A 19,040-nucleotide genomic window follows, 5' to 3' on the forward strand; every position below is an offset into this window, starting at 1 on the left:
GCCCCAGGATGCTGAGAGCAAACTGTTTTTGTGGCAAAGGAGGGGAGCAAATACCCCCAAGGACAAGGTGGGGTAAGTGTCCCTCAGGCTCAGCCCGGGCTGCATGGCTTTAGACCGTGGTCTCTGAGGAGGAGGGAGGATTTGGGGATTTCTGGGCAGGGCCTCTGGTGCCTCCTCACTTGCCTGCTCTGTGCCTTCCAGGATCTTCTGCTAGATTGGTTTACACTGATGAATGGTTCAACAGCTCTTTCTCGAGCATGCACCAAGCCCTTTGCTGGGCAGTAGGGTGACCAAGACCAACACTGTCCGTCCCCCAGCGGAACGCAGGGTGGCGCCGTGAGGGCCATCCCGTGAGGGCCAGCACTGCGGTACTGCCCGCTGTGGCGGAGGGCTGGGCCGAGGCCAAGGGGAGGGAGGGAGGGAGGGAGGCAGGCTGTGGGCCAGTAATTCCCCTGTGGCACAAGAATGATATACGTGAACATTTATTAGAATGTTACCTGAATGTGTGCTCCAGGAAGTTTTAGTGGCACATGAACATGATTTCAGATATTGCTTAGGATTAAACAAGTTCATCTTTTTAAGTAATGGTATTAACGCTGGGACGACAATATGGCCAAGGATGATCTGGACCCACTCGTGACGGGTCACAGGGAGAGCACAGGGGTATCCCAGGAACTGCTGCTAGGAGGCAGTTTGGGTGCACAGGGCAGGGTCACAGTGCCAGGCCCTGCAGACACACCTGCCAGCAGGTGAGGTGGACGGTCCCCGACAGGGCCTGATGCAGAGACTTGACTCTCTAGGAGGTATTTCCAGAAGATTCCTTTGCTATTAGATGGGTGAATAATGGATGCTGGAGGCTGAGGTAGGCCGATTTCGGAAGCTTTGCGGCAGTCAGTCCAGGTGATGGGTGGGGACTTGGCCTCTCCTGGGGGCGAGGCTGCAGGACAGCCAGCAGGTCAGGTGATGAGACAGTTGGGGGCAGATGTGGACCGAGAGCTCAGGGTAGAAGACAGTTGTGGAGTGAGGCCAACTGATGGCGACAGAAGCCATGAGAATGGTCCAAGAGACCATGTGGATCCTGAGTCAGTCAGGGGAGGGGCTGAGTGAGGGAGGCCAGTGCCTGGTGGGCTCAGCCCTGCTGGACATCCTGAGGCTGCTGCTTACTCCGTGACCGGGGCCTTGGAAAGATTTATCAGGGAGGGGGTTTCGGGTTAGAGAACTTTCGACAGGATACCTGAAGGAGACCCTGAGGGAGCACAGGGAGATCTCTGGGGAAGGGGCCCTGCAGGCAGCGGGAGCGCCAAGTGCAGAGGCTGAATGACAGAGACTGGTGAGAGTAAAGGCCAGACAGGCAAGAGACCAAGCCCATCATCGAGGACTTTTACTAGGAGATGGAAGCCTCTGGAAGGATTGAGCTAAGAGATTGACACTACAGGTCTGTTTATCAGGGTTCCTGTGACTGCTGTGGGGAATGGAGTGAGGGAAGACGATGACTGGGGAAGCCTGGTGGGGAGGTCACTGCAATGGTCAGGGTGCATAGGACTGTGGGAGCTCACCCCCTGGCATTTGCCCCCATGTGCTGTCGCCTCTCACAGTGCACCAGGGGCGGGGGGTTGGTGTGACCAACACAGTACAGTGGAAGTGGTGATTTATCACTTTTTTTGAGATCAGGTTTTAAAAAACAAAAAAAACGAAACCCTGTAGCTTCCATCTGGTTGCTGTTATCTTTTGCGGCTGCCAGTCTTTCTGGATCATTCCCTCTGGGGGAAGCCAGCTACCATGTTGTGAGTTGCTCTATGGGAAGGCCCACGTGGCATGGAGCCGAAGCCTTCTGCCAGCAGCCACGTGAAGGAGCTCAGCAGCAGATCCCCCAGCCCATCAAGGCCTCAGACACTGCAGCCCCATGAGAACCCAAGTCAGAGCCTCCCACTGAGCTGCTCCTGGATTCTTCATCTTCAGAAACTGAGGTAATGAGTGTTTGTTGTTTAAGTGCTAAGTTTTGGGGTACTCTGTTACACAGAAATAACACTGTGATGACAGCTTAGACCAGGTCATAGTAAACAGAAGTGGTGAGTAGTTCGACCCGCCTACATTTTAAAGAAATTGGACAGCTCAAGTTTGAGATGCTGGTTAAGACATCCAAGTGGAGAATTCAGGTGGCAGACAGAATAGTCAAGTTCTGAGAGAAGTCAGCATTTGGACAGTACTTAAAGCCAGGAATCTGGTTAAGATCCCAAGAATGAGCAGAGCCAGAGACAGAAGCAGTCCAGTTACTGAGCTCTGGGACCACACAACTTCGAACAACTAGGAGGAGGAGGAGGAGTTCCAGGAGTCCTGTGAGGGGCTTCGGGAAGAAGGCTGGGGTGGGGGAAGGGAGAGCTGGGGAACAAAGAGCCATGCTACTTGGCGGTGGGTGGACGGCAGCAGAGTGGCTGGGACACAGGTGACCAAAATGGAAGTGAGGAAGAAGACACAAGGACTATATTGGTCTCTTTAGGGCCCTGTGCTTCAGGAGGGGGTGTGTGCTGGGGAGGGACATGAGGTTAAGGAGGGCTTTTATATTTAAGGCAGCTGTTAGCACAGCTCCAAGCTCGTAGGACAATTCAGAACAGAGTGGGAGACGCCCGTGGAGACATCATGGATGCCTCCAAGGTTCTGAGCTGCACTTGAAGCTCCAACATGGGAGTTCCCAAGGAGGGTGAGGCCCTCCCCGGGGGCGCTGGCACAGAAGCTCCAAGGCCATGCAGCTCTCAGCCTGGAGCCACAGATAGTGTTTCCGGCTGGGCAACGCTGTCCCCAGGGCAGAGGGACACCATGAGGGCCCAGGGCACCTCATATGCTGGAGGCAAATCCGAGAGGTGGTTAATGTAAAACCCCACGCCACTAGAAGGAAAAGAGAATGACCTTGGCCTCAGAAACGTGGTTTCATAGTGGACTTTATTGGGAAAAGTTAGTGTAAAAAACATTCAAATTCATAAAATTTAAATAAGACAGTAAAATTATACCTTGTAGCTATAGTAATCGCTATAGTAATCACAAATAAGGTAAAGTCTAAATTATTGCCTAAGCAAACACTATTTTGTCAGGTTTCTGTTGCAAAGCCCAAGGCAGGAAACACTGCAATTATTAGAAGTGAGCCCAATGACGAATTTGCATTTGAAGCTGAGGAAAGGGAAAAAAGCATGTTCTGATTAGGGCATCACAACATTCTAGCCTGAAAAAAGCGACTTTATTAATGTCCTGCAGCAGAGCACATTAGTAATTGTGACCAGGCATTAAAATGCTCATTTCGTGTCAGAGAGAGAGTAATCAGTTTTCTTCATGATGCATTATGTTTTTACTGAGCGTCATGTGGTTTGTCCCTCCCAAGACCTTTCTGGAAACGTTCCTTCTCCAGGCACAGCTTCCTGAGACGACACCCAGGTAGCTCGGGAACATCTTTGGTCATGTGACACCAGCCCAATGCCCAGAACCCAGGGCGGGTGGAAGCCGCCTCCCTAGCCAAGGTTGACTCCAATCCCCTCATCTCAACCCCTAATGCCACACTGAGAACTCGGTCAAGAGGGTCACTAACAAGTTAATGTGGGTTTCTCTTTGGTTACGGAATTTTTATTTTTATTTAAGCTTATAAAAAATATAGCTAGAAATGTGCTCCTGAATTCCAAAAGTATTTTGACCAATTTAAACACAAGTATGTCCTTGCCAAATTCACCACCTGGACAGGTTTAAAATCTGCCTATTTCCCTGTGGAATCTAACATCAGTGTTCTATTTATCAGATACATTTGAGTGAAGAGCAGTGACGGATCTTTAGAAGCCCCAAGGGGTGGGGGCAGCTGGCAGGGCAGCCCTAGATGCTGTCCATGGCTTTGAACTCGCTGAGGGCCTGCACAGGGTTCACGTGCTTCTTCTGAGATGCCCGTTTAATCTTGGTCTGTGTCTCATCCTGCTTCTCTCTCTTCACCAAGGGCTTTTTCTCAGGTGCCTTCATCTTCCACGACACGGCCGGGAGGTTGAGGGAAGCCATGCCCTGAGACTTCTGGTATTTGGTGGAGGCCACGTAGGACGCCTTCACCGTCTGCACCACCGCGTTCATCAGGTTTTTGGCGGCCTGGATCAGGGACATGGCGCTGTCCACCTGAAGGCACAGAAAGGGCGGTGACAACACAGACCTGACCTCCAGGCCCATGTGCACCAAGGGCCTGGGCAACAGCCACATTCCTGATTGGCTCTCCCAGTGGCTACTGACCTTATCCCAGAAAGCTGAAAATGCCTGTTTCAGGTATTTAGAAGTAAAGGGAGCAGGATCAAAAACAAAACGCACCACCACCTTGCCTGTCCCCACCCCTCCACGAATCTTTATTCACTCTCAAAATCTGGAGGAGGATCTGAGTGACTGTGGAGCTGTAACCACCAGCAGTGACGAGGCGGCGTCCTAGACAGAAACCCACGGCTTCCAGTCATGACCTGGGCCAGGGGCCGTCAGTATGTCCCACATACCACAGAGTTCTTTGAAAGGAAATCCCCTGAGGTGAGCAGAAGTTACAGGGAATCCGTGGAGCCCAGCAGGCCTATCAAGAACTCCTCTCCCCACCCCCGCCAGCCCAACGCGATGAGGGGTCCGGAACCGTGGCATAGGGAACAAACCAGGGAAGCAATACCACTCGAGCACTCTGCGAAGGGTGGAGGAGGTCTGAGAAAGCCTGGCTATGTTACCTTTTTAAAATTTTGAACAGGTTCAATTCCTCTCTGGAGGAACAACAGCAAGAAAGATAAAAATATACATTTTCCCAGTGAGAGGCTGGCCCAGCAGTGGCTCCCAGCCGTCGCCAAGCACTGTGGTGCGTCAGGGTGCAGCCCGTGGGTGCCAAGGACTGAGAAGAAAGGAGTGTATGCGGACTAGAGGCTGTTTTCATTCTGGAAAATCACTTCTTTTCATGGGTACCACTTACCCCAGAGACGACGAGCTCCCCACCTAGATTCTGCACCTCGGCCTTGACTTTGCTGCAGATGTTGAGCTGGTGGCAGTAGAGGGCGATCCGCTGCAGGTAGGCCAGCAGGTCCTGCTTGCAGGCTGAGTCTGGGCACTGACGGGGGAGCAGCACAGCACGTTCAACACCAAGCACCCCAGGCCCGGCCCCAACACAGCCCACCCCCCAGGCTAGCTCGGCAGGGCTCGGTGTGTCGTGGAGGGCGAGAGGGGAGTTTCTGGTTGCCCAAGGCTGCTCTCTGCCGGAGCCCATGTCCCTCAAGGGGAAAAAAGCCTCAGCAAGAGCCTGGTTCTGGAGAAAAGGGAGAGTGCTTTGAGCTCCATAATAACCAGCCGAGTGCTCTTCTGCTCACAGGCCCTTTCTGTGCTCAACTGTGATGCACACTGTAAGCATCTGATAAAAGGAGATGTTCACTTGAGGCAAAGACAGAGGATGAGTGAGTAAATGGAAGCAAGGAAAAGAACACCTGGGGACCGTGAGGTCTTGACCAGCCTCAAGGAAACTCGAGGGCAGCCCAGTTCCTGTCCTGTTGCCACACTTGAGAGAGGTGGCTTAGGAAGCTACCTCTCTCAAGTGTTTACAGCCAGCACTTCCCTCCTGTGAGGCTGGGGTGCACTGAGTGCCGAGGTGGTCGAAGCGGAGGCCACTAGGGCATGCTGGAGCTTCAGAATTTTGTGCTAAGAAGCTAGTGAAGAACTGCGGAGCCATATCTGATCTGCTCCTTAAGACCGTGCTGGCGGCGGCGTTGCCGCATGGAGGGGAGGGCAGGACCGGTGAGCGGAGGCCGGGGCTGAGCTGGTGGTGGCAGGGAGGAAAAGACTGGATGGTGTCAAGATAACTGTGGCCAGAAGAGCCACCGGGGCTTAGTCCTGGACTGCAAAGAGGGGAGTCAAGAATGACTCCTAAATCTTTGGCTTGAGTGGTGAGGTACCACTGCCACTTGTCCTGCAGCCTGGATACTTCAGGGCAAGGAGGGGACTGCAGGGTTGGACCCGCAGAGAAAAACTCGAATGAGCAAAAGGGGCTCCGATAAATCTTAGAGCATCGAGGGAAACGTACTGTAAGTTGCCAGGAGGTAGGAACCACATTTGCTGATATGTGCATATGGAAGAAAACGGATGAAGGCTGGGTGGCTGAGAACACACGGTGCAGGGGACAGACACATCTGTCCGCAGCGGAGCACATCCGCTTTCCAAAGCACTAGCATGGGGCTCCTAATTCTTAGACGAAATACACCCATGAGATGCCCTTCTACCCCGAGTTTCAGTGTGTGAGGATTCAGAGAGGCAGCTCCTGGTGGGATCTGAAGGTCTGCAGGAAACGGGGAGAGAAGCAGCAGCAGCCCACGGAAGTGGCTGACAAGCCGCCACCAGGGAAGATGGCAGGATACACACACCTGCCCCAGATAGGTGCTCTACTACAAAGTGGGCCTGGCTCCTAAGACTTGTCGAAGAAAAAGAGGAATTCAGAAATCCTTACCAATCTCTGTTGGTATTAATCAGGCAGGTTGACCAGTTAAGCACAAGACTAGAGATGAGAAGACTGCTGTGTCCCCAGAAAAACATTACTGTCACCACCTTGGAATGAACTGGGTTGGGCTCCCTGAGTCCCGGGATGACCTAAGAAACCCACGTAACAAGCCTCTCACTCACATGGTCTGCAATGGTCCGGCCGAGCTTATCCATCCTGGATCCGGCCTCCGCAATTTTCTTGGCAGCACTGATCACGTCTGACGTATTTTTGAGCGGTCCTTTACCTCTGACAAGAGAGAACAAGGATCGTTGTATGTAGCTGGAGATGGACAGAAAAAGGAGAGGTCTGCAAAGCAGCATAGCGTCGCCCTCTGTGCACGTGGGGCGGGGGGGCTCACCGGGTGAAGTCCGTCATCTCCATCATAATCATGCACATCTGCTTGGCCAGCACGATGATGTCATTACCACTGTCATCCCACTTGGACACTTCGGCATCGAGCTTGCTCTTTTCTTCCTGGAAGCTGGCCACCTGTTCTGCAATCTTTGCTTTTTGCTCCTGGGGAAGCTGAGCCATGATCGCCTGGAATCAGAAGCAAAGAAAGCTCTTACATAAAGAGAAGATGAAGTTCTCACCGTGCATTAGCCCAGAGTATTTCTACCACGCAATCTATGACATAGGTAGGATAATGCTTTAATAGGTTTCATTTTGCCTAAAGGTCCATTTCTTCTCATTTTGAGCAGAAGTTTACAGCAGCCTGAATTTCCGACCCACTTTCAAGAGCAAGTTTTAGTGTGGAGGAAAACACAGTGTGAGGGACAGAAAGCTAACATGGAAGCTTCCAGATCACACCTGTACAGGAAGAGAAGCTGCTTAATTTTTTGGTAAGTAAGTTCATCCTCTGCCTGCTGCCGTGGGGAGAGGACATAAGAGAAGGGGCTGATGCATGGAGCCCTTTCCCTGGTCGGCCCTGACTGGGCATTTCCTGTGGCTTCTGCTTTTAGCTAACTGGCATGGCACGGAAGCCTGGTGCCCACCTCAAGGGCCACGGACTCCAAACCTTGAGCTCCTCCCCACTCAGCTTCCCCAAGTGCTCATGATGGAGTGGGGCCCAAAGCAAGGATGCATTTGCTGTTCAAAATGATTTCTAAGGAGTGGAAAAAGACTCCACAGAAATATTTCTTGGCATGCTCCCAAAAACATAAATGCTATTGATTGAAGATTTAATGATTCAAATGAATGCAATGGCTCTGAATGATTTTCTTGAATGTACCACTGTTATTTTTTTTAATCCATGAATAATTAAATAGTTCATACCCATGGTATCATTGAGATGGGCAAAGACAGCAATCTTTTTCGAATTTCACAATCCTTTTAACAAACATTGCATTGACTGGATGCTAGGGCTCTCCCGATGCAGGGCTCTGTCATAAACCAAAGCCCCAGGGCACAGCTGAGGCAGAGGGCTTGTTCCTGCCCTGCTCCCAGCTGAGGCGGCATTCTGGAGGAACATGCAACTGGCGAGCATGTGCCACAACTGAGGTTAACCTCAGTCCTGCTGCCAGAGAAAGAGTGGGAAAATGGTGTTCTCAATACCAAAGCGTTTTCCTAGAAAATAAAAAGCCAAGTTCCCAAAGGCACAGGGAAGGTCTGCAAAGTAAAGTCAAATGTGTCCCTTACCCGGGCACTTTGGCCGGCTATCAGCTGATCATCTTCTGTCTGGACGCTTGTCCTGCTTCTGACATCGAAGTCCTCTGTCTCAAAGTCAGAGTCATCCAGTTCCTCAGGGGTCTGCCACCAACACAGAGATCACAAGTCAGACACAACCCTGGGCCTCTGGGCCCAATGTATGAACACTCAGAATTCTGGATTTTCATGTGCCATGTTCCCGACAGTTCTGGGGAATGAAGTTAAAATCACTCATTATTCGTCCAAGACCCCGCCTCACTGATGCACACATGGGGTGGCCCATCCAACAAACACCGGGCCCAGGCACCACATCAACACTTCCCAGAGGGTCGAGGAGTTTCTTTATGGAGGCTGGGGCTTCAGTTTCCACTACAGTCAAGACTCTTTGAAATCATGTACTCCTCTAACACCTGTATCCTAACACAAAGGTGAGGATTATCCTGGGTAGGAAACGTAGCGTATTAAAAAGAGAAATATTTTATCCAACATTAAGCAGATTCTTATAAACTTCCCACTTGATGGCAAAAAGAAAATTAATGAATTACCTAATACTGGGCTTAAGATACTGCTTTGAGGAGTACAAAATAGGCAATGTATTTTTATGGATTTTTTCTTGTTTTTACTTTTATCAATGCAAAAAGAATATGGCAGGTAAGGTCTGAGTATGTACCAAAGGTCCTGATTACCAGTCCTAGCTCTTTGCTTTAATTATGAAATAAAATTCCTATTTCGCACAACCTCCAGCCTCTCCTTATTAGCTGCTGACTTGAAACATAATGTTGTCTTCTGGAAGTTATCAGTAACAGGGCAGCAGGCGGAACAGCTGGGATTGGCTCTTGGCCCAGCTGGCCGGCCTGTGACAGGAGGGCAGTGAGGCGAGGCCCCCATCAGAGGACGTGTGAGGAAGCATCTGGCCCGGCCAAGACTATCTTGAGTTTGTACACAGGCAAAGGCCAAGCCTGTCCTTCAAGGAGATGCGGTAAGGACAGCAGAGGTCACGCTAGGCACCAGCAAGCCACAAGGAACACATGGATGGAAGATCCTGGAGTCTCTCTGACTTGGCAGCATGAAACACTACACCACCACTGGCCATTTTAAATCCCAGGGTCCCAGACACCTGTGGAGGATCTTTCTCAAAGAAGTGTCTCCTGATAAGAACTCTGCTCTGTACCACCCTCACTAGTCCAGCAGAGACCCAAGAACTGTTCTTGCCAAGAAAACCCAGTACCTCCTCCTCTTTCATTCTTGCTGAGTATCTATGTGCCAAGTCCTGTTCTGGGCCCCGGAGGTACAAAATGACTAACACATAGCAACGTCCCTGCTCTTGCACATATACTAATGGGAGAAATGAAAAAGTGAATTTTATCACATCAGAAAGTGATGACTGATACAAATCAATAAAGCAGTGAGGGGGATATGGCAGGTACCTGGGGGAGGAGTGTTCTAGCAGGATGGGGTCACCAGAACCAAGGCCCAGGGGCAGGAACTTGGCAAGGAGGCCACGGGAGAGGGACTCAGCTCACTGCCCTCACGTCACAGGTCCACTTCTGTCAACAGGAGCCCCAGGAGAGCAGCAGGCTGTGAGCTGCTAGAAGGCCTGGAGCCCCACACAGCCTGTGGAAGGTGCTGGGCAGCAGGTAACATGATCTAAGTCAAGCTTAAAAGGATCTCTTGGGCTGCTTCGTGTAGAGAGAAAGAGACCGCAGGCATCAAGGGACGAGAGCAGGAGGCGGCTGCATGCAACCAAGTGAGAGATGCTAGTGGCCTGGGCTACAGTGGGAACAGCGTTCAGATGTGCTCTGTGTTGTACAGATCTGACAGGATTTGCTGATAGGTGAAATGTGGGCTAGGAGACTGAAAGAGCAAGCAAGAGTGAATCTGAGGTTCAGGCCTCAGCAAGTGGAACGTAGGCTGCCATCAACTAACACGTAAGACCAGTGGCACAGGGCGGGGGGGTGGGTAAAAGATCAGGAGGTGCCTGTTACATAACTGAGTGGCAAGAGGGAGCAGGTGAGTGTGGAACTCAGGAGTCACCTGGATGCTTTCTCAAGTCTTACCCACCAAGGGAATGAGATAGAGAAGAGTTCGAGCACTTTGCTACCAGGTGTGCCACTGGTCAGACACTGAAGAGATGAGGACAAAGCAGCAAAGCAGACTAAGAAGGAGGGGAACCATGAGGTTTTTCTTAAGAGGGGAGAAATGCCGTCATGCTGTCTGCTTGGGGAAAGGTGCCGGAGGAAGAAGGAGGGGGGCACCCTTAGGCAGGAGCACTGGCACAGCCACAGTGAGAGGGGAAAGCGGAGTCCACGCGCACAGACAGGGCAGGCAGGACGTCCAGACCACCTCCGCACCACAGAGAAACAGCAGCAGGCCACGTCCCTAGGCACTGAGGTTGGGGGGCAGTGCTGGCTGGTTCCGGGAGCCCGGGAGGGCGGCTGCCTGCGCTCAGCCAGGTTGAGCAGATGGCGGAGTCCACGAGGACTGCACCACGAGGCGGCATCAGGAAGTGACATGGGGCAAAGGAGCGTCCATGGACTAACCACAGACACGGAGTGAAGCAAAGATCAGAGAGTCTGAGTGAGGGTGAGACTCAGGGTTGTCACAGTCCTGGAGAGAGGGAGCTGCCGAAAGGGACACGTGACACAGGTAATGACAAGGACTACATGTGACTACGGAAGGGAGGCTGAGGTGGGAGGAGGACGAGACACAAACAACTGAGAGTTCCCAGGGTTGGAAGGTTCTTGAACTGAAACAGCGGCAGAGCTCAAGCGCACAGCCGTAAGCGAGGTCCCGCTGCACAACGGCTTCGCAGGCCTCCGCCGTGCCCTGGCTCCAGCGCGCCCGGCTGCTCACGCCTCTGCCGCCCAAGGCCCCATCACAGTGCCCCTGCCGGGCCGCTGCCATCCTTGTGCCCCAGCACAGCTCCTCCACGGCCCGACCCTGCACTGGGCACATGACCGACATTATAGCTCACTAAAACCACCAGCACCTCGTTTTTAAGACAAGACCAGAGAGAGGAGGGAACCTGCTTACAGTCAGAGAGCTGGAAGAGGGGTCCGGGAGGCCTGCCTGCTCCCAGGACCTGGTTTCCCACAACAGGACTTGATCTGTACGCATTTCCTCGCGTGTTTGCAGCATCCACCCACTTAAACCTCTCAAAACGTTAACCTCAGACACCAATGACTCCTCTTTATCATTAACGTTCCTTGTATTCTATTTCTAGGCGTCTGTCAGTATGGAAAAGAAGTCTGGAAAAATAGGGCTGTGTTCATTACCAGTGGTTGATGGGACCAGGGGATCCCTTCACACCACTGAGATATGGCTTCTGGGTTTAACCTATCATTCACCCAGGCCAGGTTTCTTCTTGGGGACAGGTATGAAGGGATGGAGAAAGCAAAACAAACAATTCTCTGCCCCCAGCCCCCAACATGTCCAGGGGGTCTGGAGCCTGCAGGAACAGCCCACAGCCAACCAGGCAATCCATGAACACTTCCCTTTCCTCCTCACCCCCAGGGAGGAGCAGCGGCGGGCTTGCCCAAGTGTTTCTACACTGCATACGAAATGGGTCCAGCCTCACGCAACTGCCGTAGAAATGGCCTCTGTTTCCAGCTGACAATCTGGCTAGGTTCTGCAGGGTGCCAAGCTGAGAGGATAAAAAGTGGGACAGAATCCCTGCCTACCTTGAGCGGTCTGACTAGCAAACCATGAAGTATAAATGAAACTCCCCTGAGCCTACCGGCCCGGCAGCTCTCTCTGCAGCAGGCAGGCCCCGTAGGGCAACCCTGGCTGTGCAATAAAAGCGGGGCCTGGCCCAGGCTTGCAGGACCCCTGGGTGCCCTGGTGAGAGGGACACGCACTCCCTGCTCTCAGCTTCCAGAGCAATGGGTTCATTCTCAGAACAGCAGGTGAGAGATCAAACGCTAGGGAAAGGCATCTGTGAGACCTGACCCCAGCACCCTGGGCTGTATGTATTACAGATGGGATGGTCGTTTCTCAAAACCCCTCCGTTTATGCCAACTCAGAGGGGGTGCTGGCTTTTGCCCCACATGGTAAGAACTGCCGTGTTCCCAGAAGAAATGGGTCAAACAGGGCCCAGAACAGGCAGCACTTCGGGGAGCATCAGCAGGGGCTGCCACAGGCACTCATCCTCCCCGTGAACACACTGAGGCCCCAGGAGCCTCCTGGCTCCCTGCCACTCCTTCAAGGACAGGGGTAGTCTATGTGAAGGATAACTTCAACCTGCGTTAAGGAAATACCCAACTGAAGAGGCTTCATTCTGGGTAGTTTCCCACTAATTTACCAGAAGCCTCCTATTTGTGGGGACCGTATGCCTGAAACTAAATCCTCAAAGCCAACTCATACTAGCTCCCCTTCTTGGCCCAAGTTTGGGCTCTAACTTGCAACTAAAAGTCATTTTAGACAACATAATTAAATATATCTCATTCTAACAGCTTTTAGATTCATGGTTTTAATATACTGCCACTGCATCTGCTGAGTTCCAGAATGATGCATTGCTCAAGTTTAGCAAACGATAAGAAAGAAGCTGTTAAAACGTCTGAAATGCAGTTACTCACCCTTATCATCAACACGGCTTTCCTGATGTCCCGGATGCCATCGTACACCAGGCGGGAGGCATCGATAAACTCATTCTCATCCATAGGCTGGGCGGGGTCCGAGCTGAGCGCTTCCACCGCCGCCTCTACTTGCTCCGTAAAACGTGGCATGACTGTGGAGAAAGAGGCAGGGCAGATCCTGCTGGCCCAGCAGACACCATCCTTCTACCAGCCCTCCCTAAATCCCTCCATGAGACAGGAGGACGTGAGGTGTATGATGAAGAGCCTCTGCCTCTACCTATGTGAGAAGTATTTACGGTTGAAATAAATTAAATGCCATATTTTATCAAGATTCAAATCATCATTGTCTCTTTGACCAGATTCTACAGTATCAGATTTGGATGGGTGAGCCACTGAAGTGAGATAAACTGGAGGCCTTACTTAAGAATAGGATCCCCCTTAATGTAGTATTTATTCACTACCAAGAGACTCAGCTCAGAAGTTCATCTTAAATAGTATGTTCAGAACTATTCCCATCATTAGCTGTGGGACACATGGGAAAAAAAGGTGAAAACCCTTACTTTGGAGGATCAACTTCTCAAAGTTTGTTGTTTGACCCAGACATATCATGTGAAGACCTCAGCTGCACCCTGATCTCGCCCTTCCGAACCACAGGGCCTGGACTCACAGGGCAGCCCAGCTCATCCAGGCCATCTATGTGTGGGGAGCACAATAAAGGGAGGGAGTCCCCGAACCTGTGTTGGAGAGCAGCTTCGTGGCTTCCAGCACCTTCTCTGTGTAGACCCCTGGCTCATAGTTGTCCATCTCTGAGGTGACTACGTGAATGACCCGAGCAGCCCGGCCTCGAATCGCACCAGCTGTGCGGTCCAGCCCATCCACATCTTTCTCTTGGAGAGCAATGACGCATTTGTTCACATCTTCCAAAATGTGATTCTCTGAAGAACAAACAAAAAGCTGAATGGGGGAGAAGGCATCCCGCTAGAAGGGGACAACTGCAAGCTAGCATCTCTCGCTCACCGAGTGCTCATTTTGTGTCCCATGTATCATTTCACTGAAGAGACCAGACTCACTGCTGGAATCACTGTCCCACAGAAACTCAACCTGTAATCACCTCCCAGAATGACAACCTTCAATTCCAGGTTTATTGAAAAAGGGAGAGATCAATGGAGATCTTTAAGGCACAACTGTTCTGTAAGCCAGGCAGAAAATTCAGATCACAGAACCTTAATAACTTCTCTTTAAATAATCTCACTGAACTTACGTCCAAAACAAAGTCTAAAACAGAAGAAAGGATTCACTAGAAGTCTCTATCCTTCCAGTCCCTTGCCCCTCCCTCCAGTAGATGCCAATGGTATTCAGACAATTTTCCAAGAAACCAGGACAGCCCTGGGATAGTAGGTGCTGGAAGGCAGAATGAACCTTCTGGAGGTCACCAAGGGAGCCCAAGTGAAGCAATTTAGTAATCCTCTCACAGGTGCCTGCGGAACTGTGGTATTTGCAAAAACTCTTGAATTGTGTTAAGCTGACAGGTGGCTCCTACTTGGTTATAGAACTGGATTTGGAGAATCCACCAAAACTATTTTCCCTCAAAGCAAAATGCTTGACACTGGATTTTGGGAATCCCAGAGTAAGGAGTCAGCCTCAGCTGCATCTATAATAATAGCAAAGTGGAAACAACAAAAATGTCCAAGAGCAGAGTAGGTATAAAATATGGGCACTATACAGCCATTAAAATGGATGATGCCAATCTGTAATGGCAGACCCAGAAAGGTAAAGGGAATTTTTTCACTCACCCAGAAATGCAGAGACCACTAGGAGACAGCCCAAACGACAGGGCTGCTCAAACTCTCTGGGGTGGGTGGGAGAGTGACATAAAGGAAAGCCCCCGTGTCATCATTTGGCCACTGCCTTCCTGCTCAGAAAGGAGCCTTCTTCAAGACATTTAAGAACTTACAGAAGACATGCTCACTCACTTAAGCCAAAGGAATACCTTACAATAAGTGAAAAAGTCTAGTTTTTCTGGAAGAGCTAGAACAATCAGCGTAAATGTAATCTGTTTAAGAAACATATCTGGTCATTTCTTTGCCAGCCCTGGCCATCATATGCATTGACATGTCATTATTCTGGACTGCCTCCTGATTCAACCCACTTCCAAAAGCCATTCCCCTTCCCCTCGCAGCCTCTGCTAACAATGTCTAGAAGGGAGTTAAGCGTAGGCTTGACCTCTTAAGATACTCCCAACAAGACAGTGGTCATGGTGCTATTTCCCTTCCTGTCAAAAGGAGCCAGAGGCAAGTGTTACTTAGTGTATCCAACAAAGAACTGCCTTTGGGCTTCAGGTTCCCCTCAGAGAAACAAAGCCCTCCTCTTTGTAGTTCCCAAGAGACTGCAGGCAAAATGGAATGAGATGAAAAAAATCAGAAGTAATGATATGAAAGAACTGAAGAGAGGTTTGGCAAAAACACATTTCCTATAAAATCAAACACACTCTGACCATATGATCCAGGAGTCACACTCCTTGGTATTTATCTAAAGGAGCTGAAAACTTATATCCACATAAAAACCTGCATGTGGATTTTTAGGACAGCTTTGTTCATAATTGCCAAAACTTGAAAGCAACCAAGATGTCCTTCAGTGGGTGAATGGAGAAAATGAGGTAAATCCAAACCATGGGACATTATTCAGCACTGACAAGAAATGAGCTATGAAACCAGGAGAAGACATGGAGAAAACTCCACTGCGTATTATTACATGAAAGAAGCCAATCTGAAAGGGCACACATTCTATGATTCCAACCAAATGACACTCTGGAAAAGGCAACAAAACTATGGAGACAGTAAAAATTAGCAGTTGGAGGGGGGAAAAAAAGAACAGGCAGTGCATAGAGGATTTTTCAGGGCAGTGAATACTGTATATGACACTGTAATGATGGATACATTTGTCCAAACCTGTGGAAGGTACACCAAGTGAGAGTGAACAGTCGTAGATTACGGACTTTGGGTGATAATGATGTACACGTTCATCAACGGTAACAAATGGGCCACCACAATGGGGATGCTGACGATGGCGGAGGCTGTGCATGTGTGGGGTTACAGACAGATGGAAAATCTCTGTACCCTCCTCTTAATTTTGCGGTGAACTTAAAATTGCTCCAAAAGGTTTTTTTTCTTAAAATTAAAATATTTCCAGTGAAAGCCAAAATACAGTACGAATTCCTATTACAGAAGGGAAAAATGAATTACCACAGTATAGCTAAGACGACCCTAATTCAAAAATTAGAGGGGACTTGATAGGGTTTCCATCATTATACTCTTAACACAGAAAATGTATTAAACTTTTAACATAAACAAATTTTAGGGAGGATATGTGAGCCTATCATAAGAATTAATGGGTGGGGAGCCCATCGGAAGCATCTTTTATGTACAAACTCTCTACATAATTAATGCAAGGTGTACAGACTGGTATTGAGCCTGCACACCATACCAGCCCGTGGGTTAAGAACTGCTGCTTTTGCTAAGGAAGGAAAGGAACGAAAGGGAAGGAGAAAGTAGGGGCACCTGGGTGGCTCAGTTGTTAAACGTCTGCCTTCGGCTCAGGGCGTGATCCCGGAGTTCCGGGATCAAGCCCCACATCTGGCTCCCTGCTCTACTGGGGGCCTGCTTCTGCCTCTCCCACTCCCCCTGCTTGTGTTCCCTCTCTCATTGGCTGTCTCTCTGTCAAATAAATAAAAAATCTTTATAAAAAAAAAAGGGAAGGAGAAAGTATTGCTAATAAACCATGGACCAATGTTTTCTTGTATCGTTGATTTTAAAACTCATCCTTGTTTCAGCATTGTTAATACAAGGGAGGAAATACATCTTAGAATCAATGAAGCATGGCATTCTTTTTCGTTCCTCAGATAAGAGTAGCCCAAACTTCCACCAAGGATTTGTTAACCTTCATCTAGACACCTATGTTTTTAAAAATCAATTTTGACTTTCTTGAATTCACACTGGCTTTCTTCCAGTGAACCTAAACCAGGGAAGGGCTTGCCATGCTTTAGCAACAAAGGAAGCCTTCTATTTCGGGAAGCTGACTAAAGTAATGGTCTCTACCGTCCCTGAACAGCTGTCTTTAGGAAAGTCCCATCCAGCTGAGGCCACCACATACCCAGGACACACAAGCACCAATTCTGCTCGCTGCACTTCAGGCCTAAGGCAGAAATGAGTTTCCAATGGACATGTACAAACAAGGGAGGGTTGGAGGTACCTCTACTAACTTAACCCATAAATTACTTTAGCTTTAACTGAATTACCAAGGAAACTCAGCATGGGTCCATTATGAGTAAACACACCAATCTGTACCCCATTAAACACTCTGTTCAATATTAGAGGTGCCTCTAAGAGGAAAAAAGTCATACACAACAGTCTAACAAACAAGGGATCATATTATGGACACTATTATATGTTTTTCATTTGAAAACCTTTCTACGCCTGCCTCCACCCATCTACCTCATTCTTTTTGATGACTGCAAAGTGCCCTACTGAAAAGACGTAGGGGCCATAATTTACTTTATCTAGTCTTCTCTTAGACATTTTGGTTGACACGAACATCCTTGTACAGGTATTTTGGCAAACATTTGGGTACATATCCCTGGGGAAAATTTCTAGCAATAGGATTACTAAGTCTAAAGGCATATATGTTTAAAGTAGATGTGTGGTGCCTAATTGCCCTCCAGGCACCAAGCCAATTGGCATTCTCCAAAAAAGCTGCATGAACTCATACTTCAATCCATGATGAGTAACAGCGGCCATTCTGTGTACCCTTTGCTTTGGCTACCCTTACTGGTATAAACTTATGCAGACACAGGAGATGATAGTATTAATACTTTATACAGAGGACTTAATCTATATGAGTGTTTGATATTTATATAGAGTAGCCATTAAAAAAAAAAATCAGGCATCTGGGTAGCTCAGTTGGTGAAGCCTCCGACTCTTGGTTTTGGCTCAGGTCATGACTTCAGGGCCATGTGATCGAGCCCCACGTCGGGCTCCACCACACTGTGTGGAGTCTGAGGTGCTCTCCCTCTGCCCCTCCCCCCACATGCATGTGTGCGTGTGCATGCTGTCTACAATAAACAAAATCTTTTAGAAAATAAAAATAAAAACACCATTAATTAATGAGGAAACCAGGGCACATAAGTATTAACTGACCTACCCAAGGTCACAGTTAGTGGGCATGGGAGTCAGAAATCACACCCAACTTCACCACTACCTTATCTGTAGTTACACAGGTTTTTTACTCTTAAACACAAAAAAACAAAAAAGTAGGTATAATCTTCTACTTAATGGCCTTCCATTAAAAAAAAAAAAAAGTAATAATGGCCTTCAATCAGACCAAATTCTTGGGGCACACTGACAGTGAAGAAGAGGTGCAAATTACCACTCTTAGGTGTCACCCTAAAGTATCTAATGCAGTATACTATTTGTTTCCAAGAGCACGAGGTAAGGAAATGTAATAAACCCAATTAGAACCACTCTAACCGAACACTTGAAATAAACAAATAAATAAATAGGAACTAAAACTTCCACATGTAAGCAGAATAAATGCATAGGAGTAAATTACATTTCCATGGAAAACGTTTATCAAATACAATTCAAATGAAATTCAAACAGTCTTTATCACTTTGATAAATTTCAAACTCCTGTCCTTAAGGGATCAGGCAATACAAATATACTTGGGGTTTGCTGAATGCGCTCTACCATCTTAACCATCTCCAATATTTACAAGGCACATTCTGAATACAACTTGGTAAAAAGGAGTCCCCACTCCCTCTTCCCCGGGGGTGGCATGCATGATCCTCTATTTTCAAGTGCCACTGTCTCATATTTGATATACAGGGACCCAAGTTTCCTTTGCCCTGCAGCCTCATGAAATGCTTGGTAGCTTTACCAGATTATACACAAAATGACCATTACTTCTTGAGCCACAAATTTAGATACGACTTGTGGCAAGTATGGGGGAACTCTGGGAACCAAGGGGACAACAGACAGACAATAGAGAGAAAGCAGTCCTATTCCCTAAGTAACTTACCCTTGGAGGGGTTCTTAGCTGGTGGACAGGCTACAGGGAACATCTAGGTGCCATCAATTCCAAGAAGGATTTGATGGTGGAAAATCACTAGTGGAAATATTCCACAAAATCTATCACACTGCCAGAGGTACCAGAACACAGTACAAAACAGTCTACAACAACCACTCCCGGAAGTCAAGCAGCTTCCTTACTCTGCATTTAGCAAAGATTTATGACACCAGAAGCCAAGCCGAAGCCAGACTCTG

General features: G+C 49.0%; 1 protein-coding gene and 1 long non-coding RNA gene across 3 annotated transcripts in view; one reads left to right on the top strand and one right to left on the bottom strand.

The window, feature by feature from the left end:
• Positions 1-2,920: 2,920 nt before the first annotated feature.
• The window catches only part of CTNNA1 (catenin alpha 1), a 172,265-nt gene continuing 156,145 nt past the window's right edge, over positions 2,921-19,040 (bottom strand). For both annotated transcript variants that reach the window (XM_040622383.1, XM_040622384.1), the window contains 7 exons: positions 13,458-13,658; positions 12,724-12,875; positions 8,141-8,251; positions 6,861-7,042; positions 6,643-6,748; positions 4,952-5,086; positions 2,921-4,137 (listed from right to left, as the gene is read on the bottom strand). In XM_040622383.1, the coding sequence (XP_040478317.1) occupies positions 3,850-4,137; positions 4,952-5,086; positions 6,643-6,748; positions 6,861-7,042; positions 8,141-8,251; positions 12,724-12,875; positions 13,458-13,658 (1,175 nt within the window). In that variant the 3' untranslated portion in view covers positions 2,921-3,849. The remainder of the gene's footprint in view (positions 4,138-4,951; positions 5,087-6,642; positions 6,749-6,860; positions 7,043-8,140; positions 8,252-12,723; positions 12,876-13,457; positions 13,659-19,040) is intronic.
• LOC121100739 lies at positions 4,144-4,766 on the top strand. The gene is made up of 2 exons (XR_005832519.1): positions 4,144-4,530; positions 4,736-4,766. It is a non-coding gene; the product is annotated as an uncharacterized LOC121100739 (long non-coding RNA).

Source organism: Ursus maritimus, unplaced genomic scaffold (assembly GCF_017311325.1).
Source record: "Ursus maritimus isolate PB19 unplaced genomic scaffold, ASM1731132v1 scaffold_5, whole genome shotgun sequence".
NCBI classification, from domain to species: domain Eukaryota; kingdom Metazoa; phylum Chordata; class Mammalia; order Carnivora; family Ursidae; genus Ursus; species Ursus maritimus.